At 53.1% G+C, this 14,770-nt stretch overlaps 1 protein-coding gene across 50 annotated transcripts in view; it reads left to right on the plus strand.

Annotated features, from left to right (window-relative positions):
• MAST3 (microtubule associated serine/threonine kinase 3) overlaps positions 1-14,770 on the plus strand; it is a 56,876-nt gene that overhangs the window by 30,356 nt on the left and 11,750 nt on the right. For all 50 annotated transcript variants that reach the window (XM_045381307.2, XM_074026376.1, XM_045381308.2 and 47 more), the window contains 9 exons: positions 1,325-1,383; positions 1,791-1,876; positions 3,436-3,644; positions 4,917-5,055; positions 9,483-9,615; positions 9,721-9,886; positions 10,621-10,722; positions 12,144-12,266; positions 13,904-14,013. In XM_045381307.2, the coding sequence (XP_045237242.2) occupies positions 1,325-1,383; positions 1,791-1,876; positions 3,436-3,644; positions 4,917-5,055; positions 9,483-9,615; positions 9,721-9,886; positions 10,621-10,722; positions 12,144-12,266; positions 13,904-14,013 (1,127 nt within the window). The remainder of the gene's footprint in view (positions 1-1,324; positions 1,384-1,790; positions 1,877-3,435; positions 3,645-4,916; positions 5,056-9,482; positions 9,616-9,720; positions 9,887-10,620; positions 10,723-12,143; positions 12,267-13,903; positions 14,014-14,770) is intronic.

Genomic DNA, 14,770 nt, shown 5'->3' on the forward strand with positions numbered 1-14,770 from the left:
ACTCTACAAAAAGTATTTTTAAAAATTAGCCAGGTGTGGTGGTGAATGCCTGTAGTCCCACCTACTTGAGAGGCTGAGGTGGGAGGATCGCTTGAGTTTAGGAGGCTGAGGCTGCAGTAAGTCGTGATGGCACCACTGCACTCCGGCCTGGGTGACAGAGCAAAGCCTGTCTCTGAAATAATCATACTTGGCCTGGTGCGGTAGCTCACGCCTGTAATCCCAGCACTTTGGGAGGCCAAGGCGGGTAGATCACCTGAGGTCAGGAGTTTGAGACGAACCTGGCCAACGTGGTAAAACCCTGTCTCTACTAAAAATACAAAAATTAGGCCGGGCACAGTGGCTCATACCTGTAATCCCAGCATTTTGGGAGGCCGAGGTGGGCGGATCACCTGAGGTTGCGAGTTCGAGACCAGTCTGACCAACATGGAGAAACCCCGTCTCTACTAAAGATACAAAAATTAGCCAAGTGTGGTGGCGTGCGCCTGTAATTTCAGCTACTGGGGAGGCTGAGGCAGGAGAATCATTTGAACCCTGGAGGCAGAGGTTGCAGTGAGCCGAGATCGCAACATTGCATTCCAGACAGGGCGAGCCTTTGTCTCAAAAAAATAAAAATATAAATATAAAAGTAGCTGGGCGTGGTGGCACACACCTGTAATCCCAGCAACTTGGGAGGCTGAGACAGGAGAATCATTTGAACCTAAGAGGCGGAGGTTGCAGTGAGCCGAGATCACACTACTGCACTCCAGCCTGGGTGACAGAGCGAGACTCCATCTCTAATAAATAAATAAATTAAATTAAATAATCATACTAATAAAAAATAAAACTGGGGAAACTGAAGCTCCAGGCAGATAAGGCTGAGCAGGGAATCAAACCCAGGTGTACCTAAGGCCAGATCACATGTGGTCTGTGACTGGACCATGTTTGCCAGGCATTCGCTAGGGGCTGCCCTTCTGCCAAGGCCTGGGGCAAGAACATACTGGACCCTCCACCTGGGCTGCATCCTGAGCTGAGGAAGATGTTACGAGCTGACACCCAGGGGGCCTGCGTCACATTCCGTGTTCACAGGCTCAAGGCTCAGAGCCTGAGTTTGATCATAACTGAGCACTTCAGAGCCAGGGCAGCCCACTGGCCCTTCTAGAAGGTTCCTCAGTCATTGCTTCATCCAGCCTCCCCGGTGTGGCTTCATGACAGTGTCATGGGAGCTGGAAAGAGGAGGCACCGCATCCCCAGCCGGGGGTGAGAAATCTAGAGGCCTCAGGAAATTGCTGGGTGATGCAGGGTGAGGCGGGGAGGCCCCAGCTGAGGCTCCTCCCTCATCTTGCAGAGATGGTGCCACTGAGTCACCTTGAAGAAGAACAGCCCCCAGCACCTGAGTCCCCAGAGGTGAGTAGCAGAGGCTGGGGGGCCCCCGCCCATCTTGTTCTTTCCAGAGTGGACCAGGCACCCGCAGAAAGGGCTGGGTTTGCCGAGGTCTTGCATGTAGCTTAATTAGCATCGGTGACTTTGGAGGCAAGGTGACAGCAGGTGGGACTGTCACGCCTTGGAAGTTGGGTGGGGGCAGTGCTGGAGGGGCACCGGAAAGGTGAGTTTTGCAGGATGTATAAGAGTTTTCCAGGAGGAGGGCACAGCTGTGAGCAAAAAAGGACAGAAAGTCAGAAGCTGAGTTGGAGAAGTTTGGACAGGGGAGGAGGTAGCATCAGGCACCAGGACCAGTGGTTTGGGATTGGGGGCGGGAGAAGCCTGGCCAGCTCTGCAGTGGGACGGGACCCTGAGCCCTTCCCGTCCCCCAGAGCCGCGCCCTGGTCGGCCAGTCACGGAGGAAGCCATGCGAAAGCGACTTTGAGACCATCAAACTCATTAGCAACGGAGCCTATGGGTGAGTCCCTGAGTCCTGCATAGACCCATTTCACAGATGCCTGAGGGGATGGTTGAGGCCCAGGCAGCTCCTGCATACCCCTCCCACCCTAGCAGGGCTCACACATTCACCCCTGAATTGGCAGAGAGGGCACCTGAGGCCTGGAGGGGGAAGTGGAGGCACGCCATAGTGAGGTTACGGCCTCACGTGTGCTCTGTCCACGAGCCAGGCCTTTACCTGCCCCAGGTGTAGGGCGTTCTAGGAGCTTGGGGGCTGATCAAGGAAATAGATGCCCACCCAGTGGGAGTAGCACGCAGTGGGTTTTATTTAGGTGCTACTTTGAATGGCAGGCTTGCATACAAGGGAAGTCCCGCACAGCATAAGCCCTTTGGAGGCTGAGGTTCCAGGAGTCACCATCGAGAGGGAGAGGCCGGCAAGGGAACTCCCCGGGGAGACGGGAATCAGAGAGAGGGCTTACGTGTCTAAGTGATGTTGTTCAACAGCACAGGCACGGAGTCTCTGGGTCAGAGTCCTGCGGGGCGGTAGCAGCTTAGGGTCTTGAAATCCACAAAGTTCATCTTATCCATGACTCAGAGATAGTGGGTGCAGTTTCATGAGTCTGCAAAGCAAACAGGCTCTCAGTGGCTAAAATTTTGCTTATTTGGGCTGTGTGTAAAACAAATGGATGGTTAAAAATTTGAGCTTGGTGCTAGCAGGCTTTTAAAAGAGCTGAACTGGGTGCGGAGGCACTTTGGGAGGCCGAGGTAGGAGGATCGCTTGAGGCTAGGAGTTCGAGACCAGCCTGGGCAACATGGCAAAACCCCATCTCTACTAAAAATAGAATAATTAGCTGGGCATAATGGCACATGCCTGTAATTCCAGCTACTTGGGAGGCTGAAGTTGGAGGATCACCTGAACCCAGGAGGCAGAGGTTGCAGTGAGCCGAGATCGCCCCACTGCACTCCAGCCTGGGTGACAGAGTGAGACCGTCTAAAAAGAAAGAGAGAGAGAGAGAGAGAGAGAAAGAAAGAAAGACACAAGCAGCCAGGTGCAGTGGCTCTCACCTATAATCCCAGCACTTTGGAAGGCCAAGGTGGGAAGGTCACTTGAGACCAGGAGTTTGAGACTAGCCTCTGCAACATAGCGAGACGCCATCTTTACAAAACATGTAAACATTAGCCAGGCTTCTGATGTGGGAGGATCATTTGAGCCTGCGTGGGGCGGGTGGTCAAGACTATGGTGAGCCATGATCTCATGACTGCGCTCCAGCCTGGGCAACAGAGTGAGGCGCTATCTCTAAAAACGTAAAATAAGATAAAATAAAAATAAAAGAAACATACAGCCTAGAGGCCAATATACAAGGGCCATGTGCAGCCCATTTATATGACCCCCAGCAATGGCAGCTTAAACCCAAGGGTGGCTGCTCTGGGAGGGAGACCAGGTAAGAAGAAAGGGTGGCCCAGGCAGAGGGCACAGCACAGGCAAAGGCCAGGCAGGTTGGGATCTGGGCTCAAGCTGAACTGCAGTGCCTGCTGGGGCCTCGATCTCTGGTCCCAGCAAGCCTGGCCCCCTGTCCCCAGGGCTGTCTACCTGGTGCGGCACCGTGACACGCGGCAGCGCTTTGCCATCAAGAAGATCAACAAACAGAACTTGATCCTGCGTAACCAGATCCAGCAGGTCTTTGTGGAACGTGACATTCTCACCTTTGCCGAGAACCCCTTTGTGGTCAGCATGTTCTGCTCCTTTGAGACCCGGCGCCACCTGTGTATGGTCATGGAATATGTGGAAGGTACGGTCACTGGGGCTTGCATGCCTCCAGCGATGGGGAGCTCACCCCTCCATGCCTGGGAGAAAATTTTTAGACCAAGTTGAGGTCTGTTCTGTTCTCTATATGAGATCTCACCCTGCTTTGGGGAACCCTCAGGAACCCCAGTCTGGGGTAGGGACCCCAGCGATGGGGGTTCACGGCTGGGGGAGCCCAGACAGGAGTGTGTGAGGATGGGACCCTGGAGGCAAGAGGAGGGTGGCCATCCTAGGTTGGGGGAACTGATGGGCAGAGGCCTGGAGGCCAGAAGTGAAGGCAGGGAGATGTATGGTTCAGGCAGGTAAAGCACTATTACCAGAGTACTCCCAGGTTAGAGAGCAAACCTGCACTTAGGAAACACCAGCTGTGTACAGGGAAAGAGACCATGCAGTACTTGTTGCCCTGCTGGGGAGAATCAGAAGGCAGGGTCTCAGCTTGGCACGCTGGCTCACGCCTGTAGTCCCAGCACTTTGGGAGGCCGAAGTGGGCTGATCCCTTGGGTCAGGACTTCGAGACCAGCCTGAGCAACATGGCGAAACCCCTCTTCACGCCTATAGTCCCAGCTACTCGGGAGGCTGAAGCAGGAGATTGGCTTGAACTCTGGAGGCGGAGGTTGCAGTGGGCCGACACTGTGCCACTGCACTCTAGCCTGGGCGACAGAGTGAGGCTCTGTCTCAATAAAATAAATAAACATTTAAAAAATAGGCTGGGCGCCGTGGCTCACGCTTGTAATCTCAGCACTTTGGGAGGCCAAGGCAGGGCGCGGTGGCTCACGCTTGTAATCTCAGCACTTTGGGAGGCCAAAGCAGGTGGATCACGAGGTCAAGAGATCAAGACCATCCTGGCCAACATAGTGAAACCCCTTCTCTACTAAGAATACAAAAATTAGCTGGGTGTGGTGGTGTGCGCCTGTAATCCCAGCTACTCTGGAGGCTGAGGCAGGAGACTCGCTTGAACCCGGGAGGTGGAGGTTGCGGTGAGCCGAGATCGCGCCACTGCACTCCAGCCTGGGCAACAGAGCGAGACTCCGTCTCAAAAAAAATAAATGAATAAATAAATAAATAAATAAATAATAAATAATAAATGAAGGTAGGGTCCGCCCCTTTCCTCTGCCCTGACCCTCTCCGCTGAGACAGAACAAACTGGGGACGCTTTGCAGGCGGTAAAGTGAGGAAGATGCGTAGCCATTGGGCATAATCTGGGGGCGGGGGCGAGGCGCTGGCCTGGGCCTCATGACTATATCCGCCCCTCTCCCAGGCGGCGACTGCGCCACGCTCTTGAAGAACATGGGCCCGCTGCCCGTGGACATGGCCCGCCTGTACTTCGCCGAGACGGTGTTGGCGCTCGAGTACCTGCACAACTACGGCATCGTGCACCGTGACCTCAAACCAGACAAGTGAGCTGAGCTAGCATGAGCGGGGCCTGGGGGAGGGCGGGGCCAGAGAGGATCTGGGCGGGGCCAGAGCAGATCACGGCGGGGCCTGAGAGGATCAGGGGCGGAGCCTCTGAGGTGGATCCCAGGACCCTTTGGAAGCCTGAGCTCTGTTGGCACCTCCTGACAAGAAGGCAGGGAATGAGCGCATGATGAACATCTTGTGTGTACAGAGGAGAGGAGAGGAGACACTTAATAGGCGTCTGCTGTATGCAGGGGAAGGCCGGTGCACTTATGGAGGTGCTGCCAATCAAGGGGAGAGGATGTGCACTTAGGATGCACACACTGTATATAGGAGAAGGGGCTGCGCACCCAGAGCTGCTGCAGCACAAGGGGAGAGAACATGCACTTATAAGACACCAGCTACATACACAGAACAGGATTATGCAATTTGCAAGACCTTAGATGTAAACACAGTGACCATGCATGTCTTGAGCACCTGCTGTAAATTAGTGCAGGAAAGCAAGGAAGAGAACGTGTTTACTGAGAGCCTTAGGATGTTTATGTTATTCTAGTATGTAGTAAGCACCTACTGCATGGCAGACCCTCTATGGGCAAGTGGGAGACACAGGGCCACCTGCTTTGAAACCCCTGTATGATTTTCTCCTCTGCATTTATTGAGTGCCTCCTGTGTACAGGGAAAAGGAATACCCGTTTATCAAGTGTCCTCGAGATATGAGGCAAGAACTGACGTTTCTCACATACATGCGTGGCATGTAGCCCAGGCTTAGCGGCTCATACCTGTAATCCCAGCACTTTGGGAGGCCGAGGCGGGACGATCACCTGAGGTCAGAAGTTCAAGACCAGCCTGGCCAACATAGTTAAACTTTGTCTCTACTAAAAATATGAAAATTAGCTGGGAGTGGTAGTGCGCACCTGTAGTCCCAGCTACTCGGGAGGCTGAGACAGGAGAATTGCTTGAACCCAGGAGGCGGAGGTTGCGGTGAGCCAAGATTGTGCCACTGCACCCCAGCTTGGGCGACAGAGCGAGACTCCATCTAAAAAAAACAGCGCCTTGCATGTTTTCAGGGCATTTTGCAGTTGGCAAGTGGCTTAGAAAACAGACATGTATTTGGCACCTGCTGTGTACCTGAGCCTGTGCTCGATGCTCTAAGGAACTCAAGTATGAATAACTCCTTAGACACTAATGTTGGGTTTCTATATCACAATTTCTTGGTTGGCATGTACTTGTTAGGCACCAGGTGTGTACAAAATAGGCAGAAGAACAGTTATTAGGCAATGACTGTGTACCTGGCCCAGAACACTTTATTTTATTTATTTTTTTATTTATTTTTTTGAGACAGGGTCAGTCTCTGTCGCCCAGGCTGGAGTACAGTGGCACAATCTTGGCTCACCGCAACCTCTACCTTCTGGGTTCAAGCAGTATTCCTGCCTCAGCCTCCCAAGTAGCTGGGATTATAGGCATGTGCCACCATACTCCACTAATTTTTTTTTTTTTTTTTTTGAGACGGAGTCTTGCTCTGTCACTAGGTTGGAGTGCCGTGGTGCGATCTTGGCTCACTGCAACCTCAGACTCCCTGGTTCAAGCGATTCTCTTGCCTCAGCCTTCCAAGTAGCTGGGATTACAGGCATGCGCCACCAGGCCCAGCTAATTTTTGCATTTTTAGTAGCGACGGGGTTTCGCCATGTTGGCCAGGATGGTCTGGATCTCCTGACCTTGTGATCCGCCAGCCTTGGCTTCCCAAAGTGCTGGGATTACAGTCGTGAGCCACCGTGCCTGGCCTAATTTTGTATTTTTAGTAGAGACGGGGTTTTGCCATGTTGGTCAGACTGGTCTCGAACTCCTGATCTTAGCTAATTCACCTGCCTTGGCCTCCCAAAGTGCTGGGATTACAGGCATGAGCCAGCACCCCTGGCCCAGAATTGTTTCTTTACAGAGCTGGCGCAAACAGGAGGTACTGACTACATAGTTCATTAAATGATGGTTATACACAGTGAATTCTCTGGAATGTATTTTTTTTTTTTTTTTTTTTTTTTTGAGACGGAGTCTCACTCTGTCGCCCAGGCTGGAGTACAGTGGCGCGATCTCGGCTCACTGCAAGCTCCGCCTCCCGGGTTCATGCCATTCTCCTGCCTCAGCCTCCCGAGTAGCTGGGACTACAGGCGCCCGCCACCACGCCCGGCTAGTTTTTTATATTTTTTAGTAGAGACGGGGTTTCACCATGTTCGCCAGGATGGTCTCGATCTCCTGACCTCGTGATCCGCCCGTCTCGGCCTCCCAAAGTGCTGGGATTACAGGCTTGAGCCACCGCGCCCGGCCTGGAATGTATTTTTAAGTGGCAGATGCACCCAGAAGGTGCACGGAAACGCGACTTCATACAGCTGGTGCGTAAGACTCTGTGATGTAGTGAAACATTTATATATTTAAGTCCACAGGAAAACCTAACTAGCAGTGTATACTGTACATGCGCGAGAGTTTTAAAAATGAGTTCCCTCGCCAGGCACGGTGGCTTACGCCTGTAATCCCAGCACTTTGAGAGGCCGAGGCAGGCGGATCAACTGAGATCAGGAGTTCAAAATCAGCCTGACCACCATGGAGAAACCCTGCCTCGACTAAAAATACAAAATTAGCCAGGCATGGTGGTGCATGGCTGTAATCCCAGCTACTCAGGAGGCTAAGGCAGGAGAATCGCTTGAACCCGGGAGGCAGAGGTTGCGGTGAACTGAGATTGCGCCATTGCGCTCCAGCCTGGGCAAAAAGAGCGAAACTCTGTCTCAAAAAAAAAAAAGTTCATCCAGGCTGAGTGCTGTGTCTCATGCCTGTAATCCCAACCCTTTGGGAGGCTGAGGCAGCAGCACTGCTTGAGCCCAGGATTTTATTTATTTGTTATTTTTTTGAGATGGAGTCTCGCTGTGTCACCCAGGCTGGAATGCAGTGGAGCAATCTCGGCTCACTGCAAGCTCCACCTCCCGGGTTCACGGCATTCTCCCGCCTCAGCCTCCCAAGTAGCTGGGACTACAGGCGCCCACCACCACGCCCGGCTAATTTTTTGTATTTTTAGTAGAGATGGGATTTCACCATGTTGGCTAGGATGGTCTCAATCTCATGACCTTGTGATCCACCCGCCTCGGCCTCCCAAAGTGCTGGGATTACAGGCATGAGCCACTGTGCCCGGCCAAGCCCAGGATTTTGAGACAAGTCTGGGCAACATAGTGAGACCCCATCTGTACAAGAAAATTGTAAAAACTAACCCGGCAGCCGGGCCCGGTGGCTCATGCCTGTAACATCAACACTTCAAGAGGCTGAGGCGGGCGCATCACCTGAGGTGAGGAGTTCAAGACCAACCTGGCCAATATGGTGAAACCCTGTCTCTACAAAAATACAAAAATTAGCCGGGCATGATGGTGGGTGCCTGTAATCCCAGCTACTCGGGAGGCTGAGACAGGAGAATCACTTGAACTTGGGAGGTGGAGGTTGCAGTGAGCTGAGGTCATGCCATTGCACTCCCGTCTGGGTGACCAAGCAAGACTTGGAACAACTAGCCAGGCATGGTGGCATGTGCCTGTTGTCTCAGCTACTCAGGAGGCTGAGGCAGGAGAATTGATTGAGCTGGGAGGCTGAGGCTGCAGTGAGCTGCAACTGTGCCACTGCACTTCCAGCCTAGGTGACAGACCCTGTATCCAAAAAAGAAAATGCATTCATTCACAAAGTGCATGGAAATGCTTTTGTATACATCAGGAGCTCGAGATATGTTCATTTTTCAATAGGGGATGTAAACAGTGGTTGCTTACAGAGTGTTTAGTTTGTTAAGATAATGGATGCATGAACAAAAATATGTAGTAGCTAGCCGGGTGTGGTGGCGTGTGTCTGTAACCTTAGCTACTTGAGAGGCTGAGGCAGAAGAATCACTTGTACCTGGGAGATGGAGGGTGCAGTGAGCCGAGATCGTGCCACTGCACTCCAGCCTGGGCGACAGAGCAAAGCTATTTCCAAAAATATATATATATACACATATATACACACATACACACACACACACACATATATACACATACACATATACACACACACAGTAGAGACCAGGCATGCTGGCTCACACCTGTCATGCCAGCACTTTCAAAGGTGAGAGGATTGCTTGGGGCCAGCAATTCAAGACCAGCCTGGGCAACATAGCAAGACCTCAGATCTACAAAAAAAAAAAAAAAAAAAAAAAAACACAGCTGGGTGTGGTGGTGTGCACCTGTAGTTCCAGCTACTTGGGAGGCTGAGCAGGAGGATCAGGAGGATGAGCAGGAGGATCAGGAGGATCCCTAGGGCCCAGGAATTGGAGGCAGAGCTCCGCCCATCTCAGGTGGAGCCAAGGTCTAGGGCAGGAGTGGCCAGGCACCCTGGCTCCCCAGCCCTGAGCAGATTCCTTGCCTGCCCACAGCCTGCTCATCACCTCGCTTGGCCACATCAAGCTCACGGACTTTGGCCTGTCCAAGATCGGCCTCATGAGCATGGCCACCAACCTCTACGAGGGCCACATCGAGAAGGACGCCCGAGAGTTCATAGACAAGCAGGTGGGTGGGCAGGTGGGTGGGAAGCCCTGGGACGCTGCCTCCTCTCTCCTGGGGCCTCTCTCGGGCTGGGGGCTGGTCTCAGTTTCCCCATTCTGCCTGGCCTAGGTGTGTGGAACACCGGAGTACATAGCCCCCGAGGTGATCTTCCGCCAGGGCTATGGGAAGCCAGTGGACTGGTGGGCCATGGGCGTCGTCCTCTATGAGTTTCTGGTGGGCTGCGTGCCTTTCTTTGGAGACACCCCCGAGGAACTCTTCGGTCAGGTGGTCAGCGGTGCGTTTCCTCCACGGGCCCGGGTTTGAGCTGCAGCCCCACCAGAGCTCTGGGCAGTGGTCCTCCACCCGCATGTCAGCGAGAGAAGCAGGAAGATGGGAGGGAGTTGGATGCCAGGTGGGGAGGCGGCGGGGTGCTGAGTGAGACGGATGGCTGGATTAATTATGGGGTCATGGAGTCTTCACTGAAATGACATGTGAGGCTGGGCATGGTGGCTCACACCTGTAATTCCAGCACTTTGGGAGGCTGAGGCGGGAGGATCATATAAGGCCAGGAGTTCAAGACCTGGACAACATGAAACCCCATCTCTACTAAAAATACAAAAATTAGCCGAGCGTAGTGGCGGGCACCTGTAATCCCAGCTACTTGGGAGGCTGAGGCAAGAGAATCACGTGAACCCAGGAGGCGGAGGTTGCAGTGAGCTGAGATTGTGCCACTGCACTCCAGCCTGGGCGACAGAGCGAGACTCCATCTCAAAAAATAAAAAAAAAAGAAGTGACATGGGAGCAGAGACCTGCAAGAACCTGAGAATGAGAGGAAGCCATAGAGACAGAAAAGGGAAAGTAGCTCTGAGCACAGGGCACAGCCATGGCAAAGGCTGTCAGTGGGTACTGAGCCTGGCACATTGAAGGGGCAGAGGAGGCCAGTGGCTTGGAGTACAGTGAAGTGAGGGGAAATGGTGGATGGTACTAGAAAGGGGTACCCCTGCCTTCTCCCTCCCTCCCTCATTTTAGATGAGATCATGTGGCCAGAGGGAGACGAGGCCCTTCCAGCGGACGCCCAGGACCTCATCACCAGGTTGCTCCGGCAGAGCCCACTGGACCGTCTAGGCACTGGTATGTAGTGTGGGGGAGAACCCAGGTGGGTGGCTCCTTCAGGCCCTGGGACCCAGGAAACAGGGGGAGGGATAGTGCCTGGGGTAGACAAGAGTTCTACTTGGGAAGCTGCATGGAGGAGGGGGTTTGCAGCTGGGGTTTTGAAGGGTACATAGGAGGTCTCCAGGAACTATCAGAAGACCTTGGAAAGAATAGGAAGTAGCTGGGTCTGGTGCCCACAAGGAGCACTGAGCCTGAATAAGTATGTGAGGCTGTGAAGTCACCAGGACCTGTGTCAAAGGCCCAACCCGGAAGATCCCACTGTCCCAGTTTTCCCAGCCACCTGGTTAATCATTAAGGGACCTTTTGAGACTCATGCAGCCACCCGTCACGTGGCCACTGTGGCTCCTGTTCATGAGTGAAGCTTCGCTATGGGAGATGGTTGAGTCCAAGGTTGGGGATCATCACCTGCTCCGTGGATCAGAAACAAGTGGGAGAAGCCCAGGAAGGAGGCCCTCGTAAGGCCCTGGGCTTTCTCTAGGTGGTGTGGTCCCAGATGGGAGCAGAGAGAAGTACAGAATCTTCGGAACCTGGGCAGCCTGGGTGCTTTTTTATTTTTTTATTTTTCTGAGATTAGATCTCACTCTGTCACCCAGGCTGGAGTGGAGTTGCACAATCTTGGCTCACTGCAACCTCCACCTCCCAGGCTCAAGTGATCCTCCTACCTCAGCTTCTGGAGTAGCTGGAACCATAGGCATGTGCCATCGTGCCCGGCTAATTTTTGTACTTTTCGTAGAGACGAGATTTCACCGTGTTGCCTGGGCTGGTCTCAAACTCCTGACCTCAAGTGATCTGCCTGCCTCAGCCTCCCAAAGTACTGGCATCACAGGCATGAGCCACCATGCTTGGCTGCTGGCCTGAGTCTGAATCCCGACTTGGTCCCTCTCCTGTCTCCTAAATGACAGCGGATTTTTGTTCCCATTTTTCTGATTCTTTTTTTTCTTTTCTTTTCTTTTTTTCTGTTGTTGTTGTTATTTTTTGAGATGGAGTCTCGCTTCGTTGCCCAGGTCGGAGTGCAGTGGTGCTATCTTGGCTCATTGCTGCAATCTCCACCTCCCAGGTTGAAGCGATTCTCTTGCCTCAGCCTCCCGAGTAGCTGGGAATACAGGCACCCGCCACCACACCCAGCTAATTTTTGTATTTTTAGTAGAGACGGGGTTTTGCCATGTTGGCCAGGCTGGTCTTGAACTCCTGACCTCAGGTGATCCTCCCTTCTTGGCCTCCCAAAGTGCTGGGATTATAGGCGTGAGCCACTGTGCCCAGCCCATTTTTCTGGTTCTGTGTTGTCCCCACCCTGTGTCCAGCATCGGCAGTGGGGGGTGGTGGGCATCCTGTGGCAGGTGAGGCGAGGACCCGCAGGGCTCAGCTGGGCATATCTGCAGGTGGCACCCATGAAGTGAAGCAGCACCCCTTTTTCCTGGCCCTGGACTGGGCAGGGCTTCTCCGACACAAAGCCGAGTTCGTGCCCCAGCTCGAAGCCGAGGATGATACCAGCTACTTTGACAGTAAGGAGGGGTCCCCCCGGCGGGGGTGGGGGGCTCTGCCATCCTTCAATCCCTGGGTGCAGAGGGCTGTGTGCCAGGCGTTCCACCCGAGCTTGGCACCTCACCCTAGACCTGGAGCTTCCGACCTTCTGAGCCTTCCAAGAATCTAAGGCATGTGTCGGCTGCCCCCTGGCTGGATTTCTTGTGCGTCTGGGCTCAGGAGGCCACAGCATCCCTCAGGCTTCAGAAGAAACCAAGGCACCAAGTGTGGCAGACCCTTGGTCTGAGGTTCCCCAGCAAATTGGGCCTCCTGGGTGTCCGTCCCTGACCAGGCATGGGGCCCCATCTGTCACCCAGGAGGGTAGGGCGCCTCGTGCAGCTTTAGTGGAGGCGTCCCTGCAGGGGCACTGTAGGTGAGCTCTGAGGAATGACTGTCTCTCCCCACTTGGTGGTCCTGCCCTTCAGTGTCCGGCCCCTCCTTCAGAACTTGCTTCGTGTCAGAGGTCTTCTCTGAGCTTCTGTTTCCTCTTCTGTAAAATGAGGAACATCCTTTATGTTTGAGATGCACAATTTTGGCCAGGTGCGGTGGCCCAAGCCTTTAATCCCAGCACTTTGGGAGGTCAAGGTGGGCAGATCACCTGAGGTCAGGAGTTCAAGACCAGCCTGACCAACATGGAGAAACTCCATCTCTACTAAAAATACAAAAAATTAGGCAGGCATGGTGGCGGGCGCCTGTAATCCCAGCTATTTGGGAGGCTAAGGCACGAGAATTGCTTGAACCCGGGCGGTGGAGGTTGCGGTGAGCTGAGATGGTGCCATTGTACTCCAGCCTGGGCAACAAGAGCAAAACTCTGCCTCAAAAAAGAAAAAAAAAAAAAGAGATGCACAATTTTACTTAATTCTGTGTGACCCATCTCAAGGAATCATTGAAGCTCAGAAATAGGAATTCCCACCCCTGGTCCCACAGCTTTTTTTTTTTTGAGACAGAGTCTGGCTCTGTCACCCAGGCTGGAGTGCAGTGGTGCGATCTCGGCTCACTGAAACCTGCCTCCCAGGTTCAAGCAATTATCTGCCTCAGCCTCCCGAGTAGCTGGGATTACAGGTGCCCGCCACCATGCTTGGCTAATTGGTCCCACAACTTTTTAATTATTTATTTTTTGAGACGGAGTCTCACTCTGTCACCCAGGCTGGAGTGCAGTGGTGCGATTTTGACTCACCACAACCTCCGCCTCCCAGGCTCAAGCGATTCTCCTGCCTCAGCCTCCCAAGTAGCTGGGATTACAGGCACGTACCACTACTGCCCAGCTAATATTTGTATTTTTAGTAGAGATGGGGTTTCACCATGTTGGCCAGGCTGGTCTCGAACTCCTGACCTCAAGTGATCCACCCGCCCTGGCCTCCCAACGTGCTGGGATTACAGGCGTGAGCCACTGCGCCCGGCCCCACAACTTTTTAGGGACACAGCTGGTGTTAATCCCCAGATATCTGCTCTGCCCCCCAAGCCTCCTGTGGTCCTTAAACACACCAGACACTGTCCTACCTCAGAGCCTTTGCCCTGGCAGTGACCCTATCCTGAGATGCCCTCCCTACATCGCCACACTGCCCTCGAGATCATCTCTGGGCATCAGGCGTGCTGCACGTGCCTCTTCCTCCCACAGCCCGTTCGGAACGTTACCGCCACCTGGGCTCCGAGGACGACGAAACCAATGATGAAGAATCATCCACAGAGATCCCCCAGTTCTCCTCCTGCTCCCACCGGTTCAGCAAGGTGGGCCTGGGCCCCGGAGGGAGCCACTGCTCGGGAAACATTGCATGATGTCTATTTGCTTTCATATCTGTTTTTTTGGTTTTGTTTTGTTTTGTTCTGTAGAGATGGGGTCTCGCTATGCTGCCCAGGCTGGTCTCAAACTCCTGGGCTTAAGTGTTCCTCCCACCTCGGCCTCCCAAAGTGCTAGGAATTGTATTGCTTTTTTGTTTTGTTTTGTTTTGTTTGAGATTGAGTCTCGCTGTGTCGCCCAGGCTGGAGTGCAATGGCGCGGTCTCGGCTCACTGCAACCTCTGCCTCCTGGGTTGAAGCAATTCTCCTGCCTCAGCCTCCTGAGTAGCTGGGATTACAGGCACCTGCCACCACGCCCGGCTAATTTTTCGTATTTTTAGTACAGACAGGGTTTCACCATGTTGGCCAGGCTGGTCTCAAACTCCTGACCTCAGGCTATCCTCCTGCCTCGGCCTCCCAAAATGCTGGGATTACAGGCATGAGCCACTGCACCTGGTAAATTTTTTGTATTTTTAGTAGAGATTGGGGTTTCACCATGTTGGCCAGGCTGGTCTCAAACTCTTAACCTCATGATCTGCCCACCTCGGCCTCCTAAAGCGCTGGGATTACAGGCATGAGCCATCATGCCCGACCTTGTTTTTTTTTATTTTTTTTTTAGTATGGTAAAATACACATAACAAAATATACCATTTTAGCCATTTTGTTTCATTTTTTTCTTTCCTTTTTTTTTTTTTTTTTTTTTCCCTGA

This window comes from Macaca fascicularis, chromosome 19 (assembly GCF_037993035.2).
Source record: "Macaca fascicularis isolate 582-1 chromosome 19, T2T-MFA8v1.1".
NCBI lineage: Eukaryota > Metazoa > Chordata > Mammalia > Primates > Cercopithecidae > Macaca > Macaca fascicularis.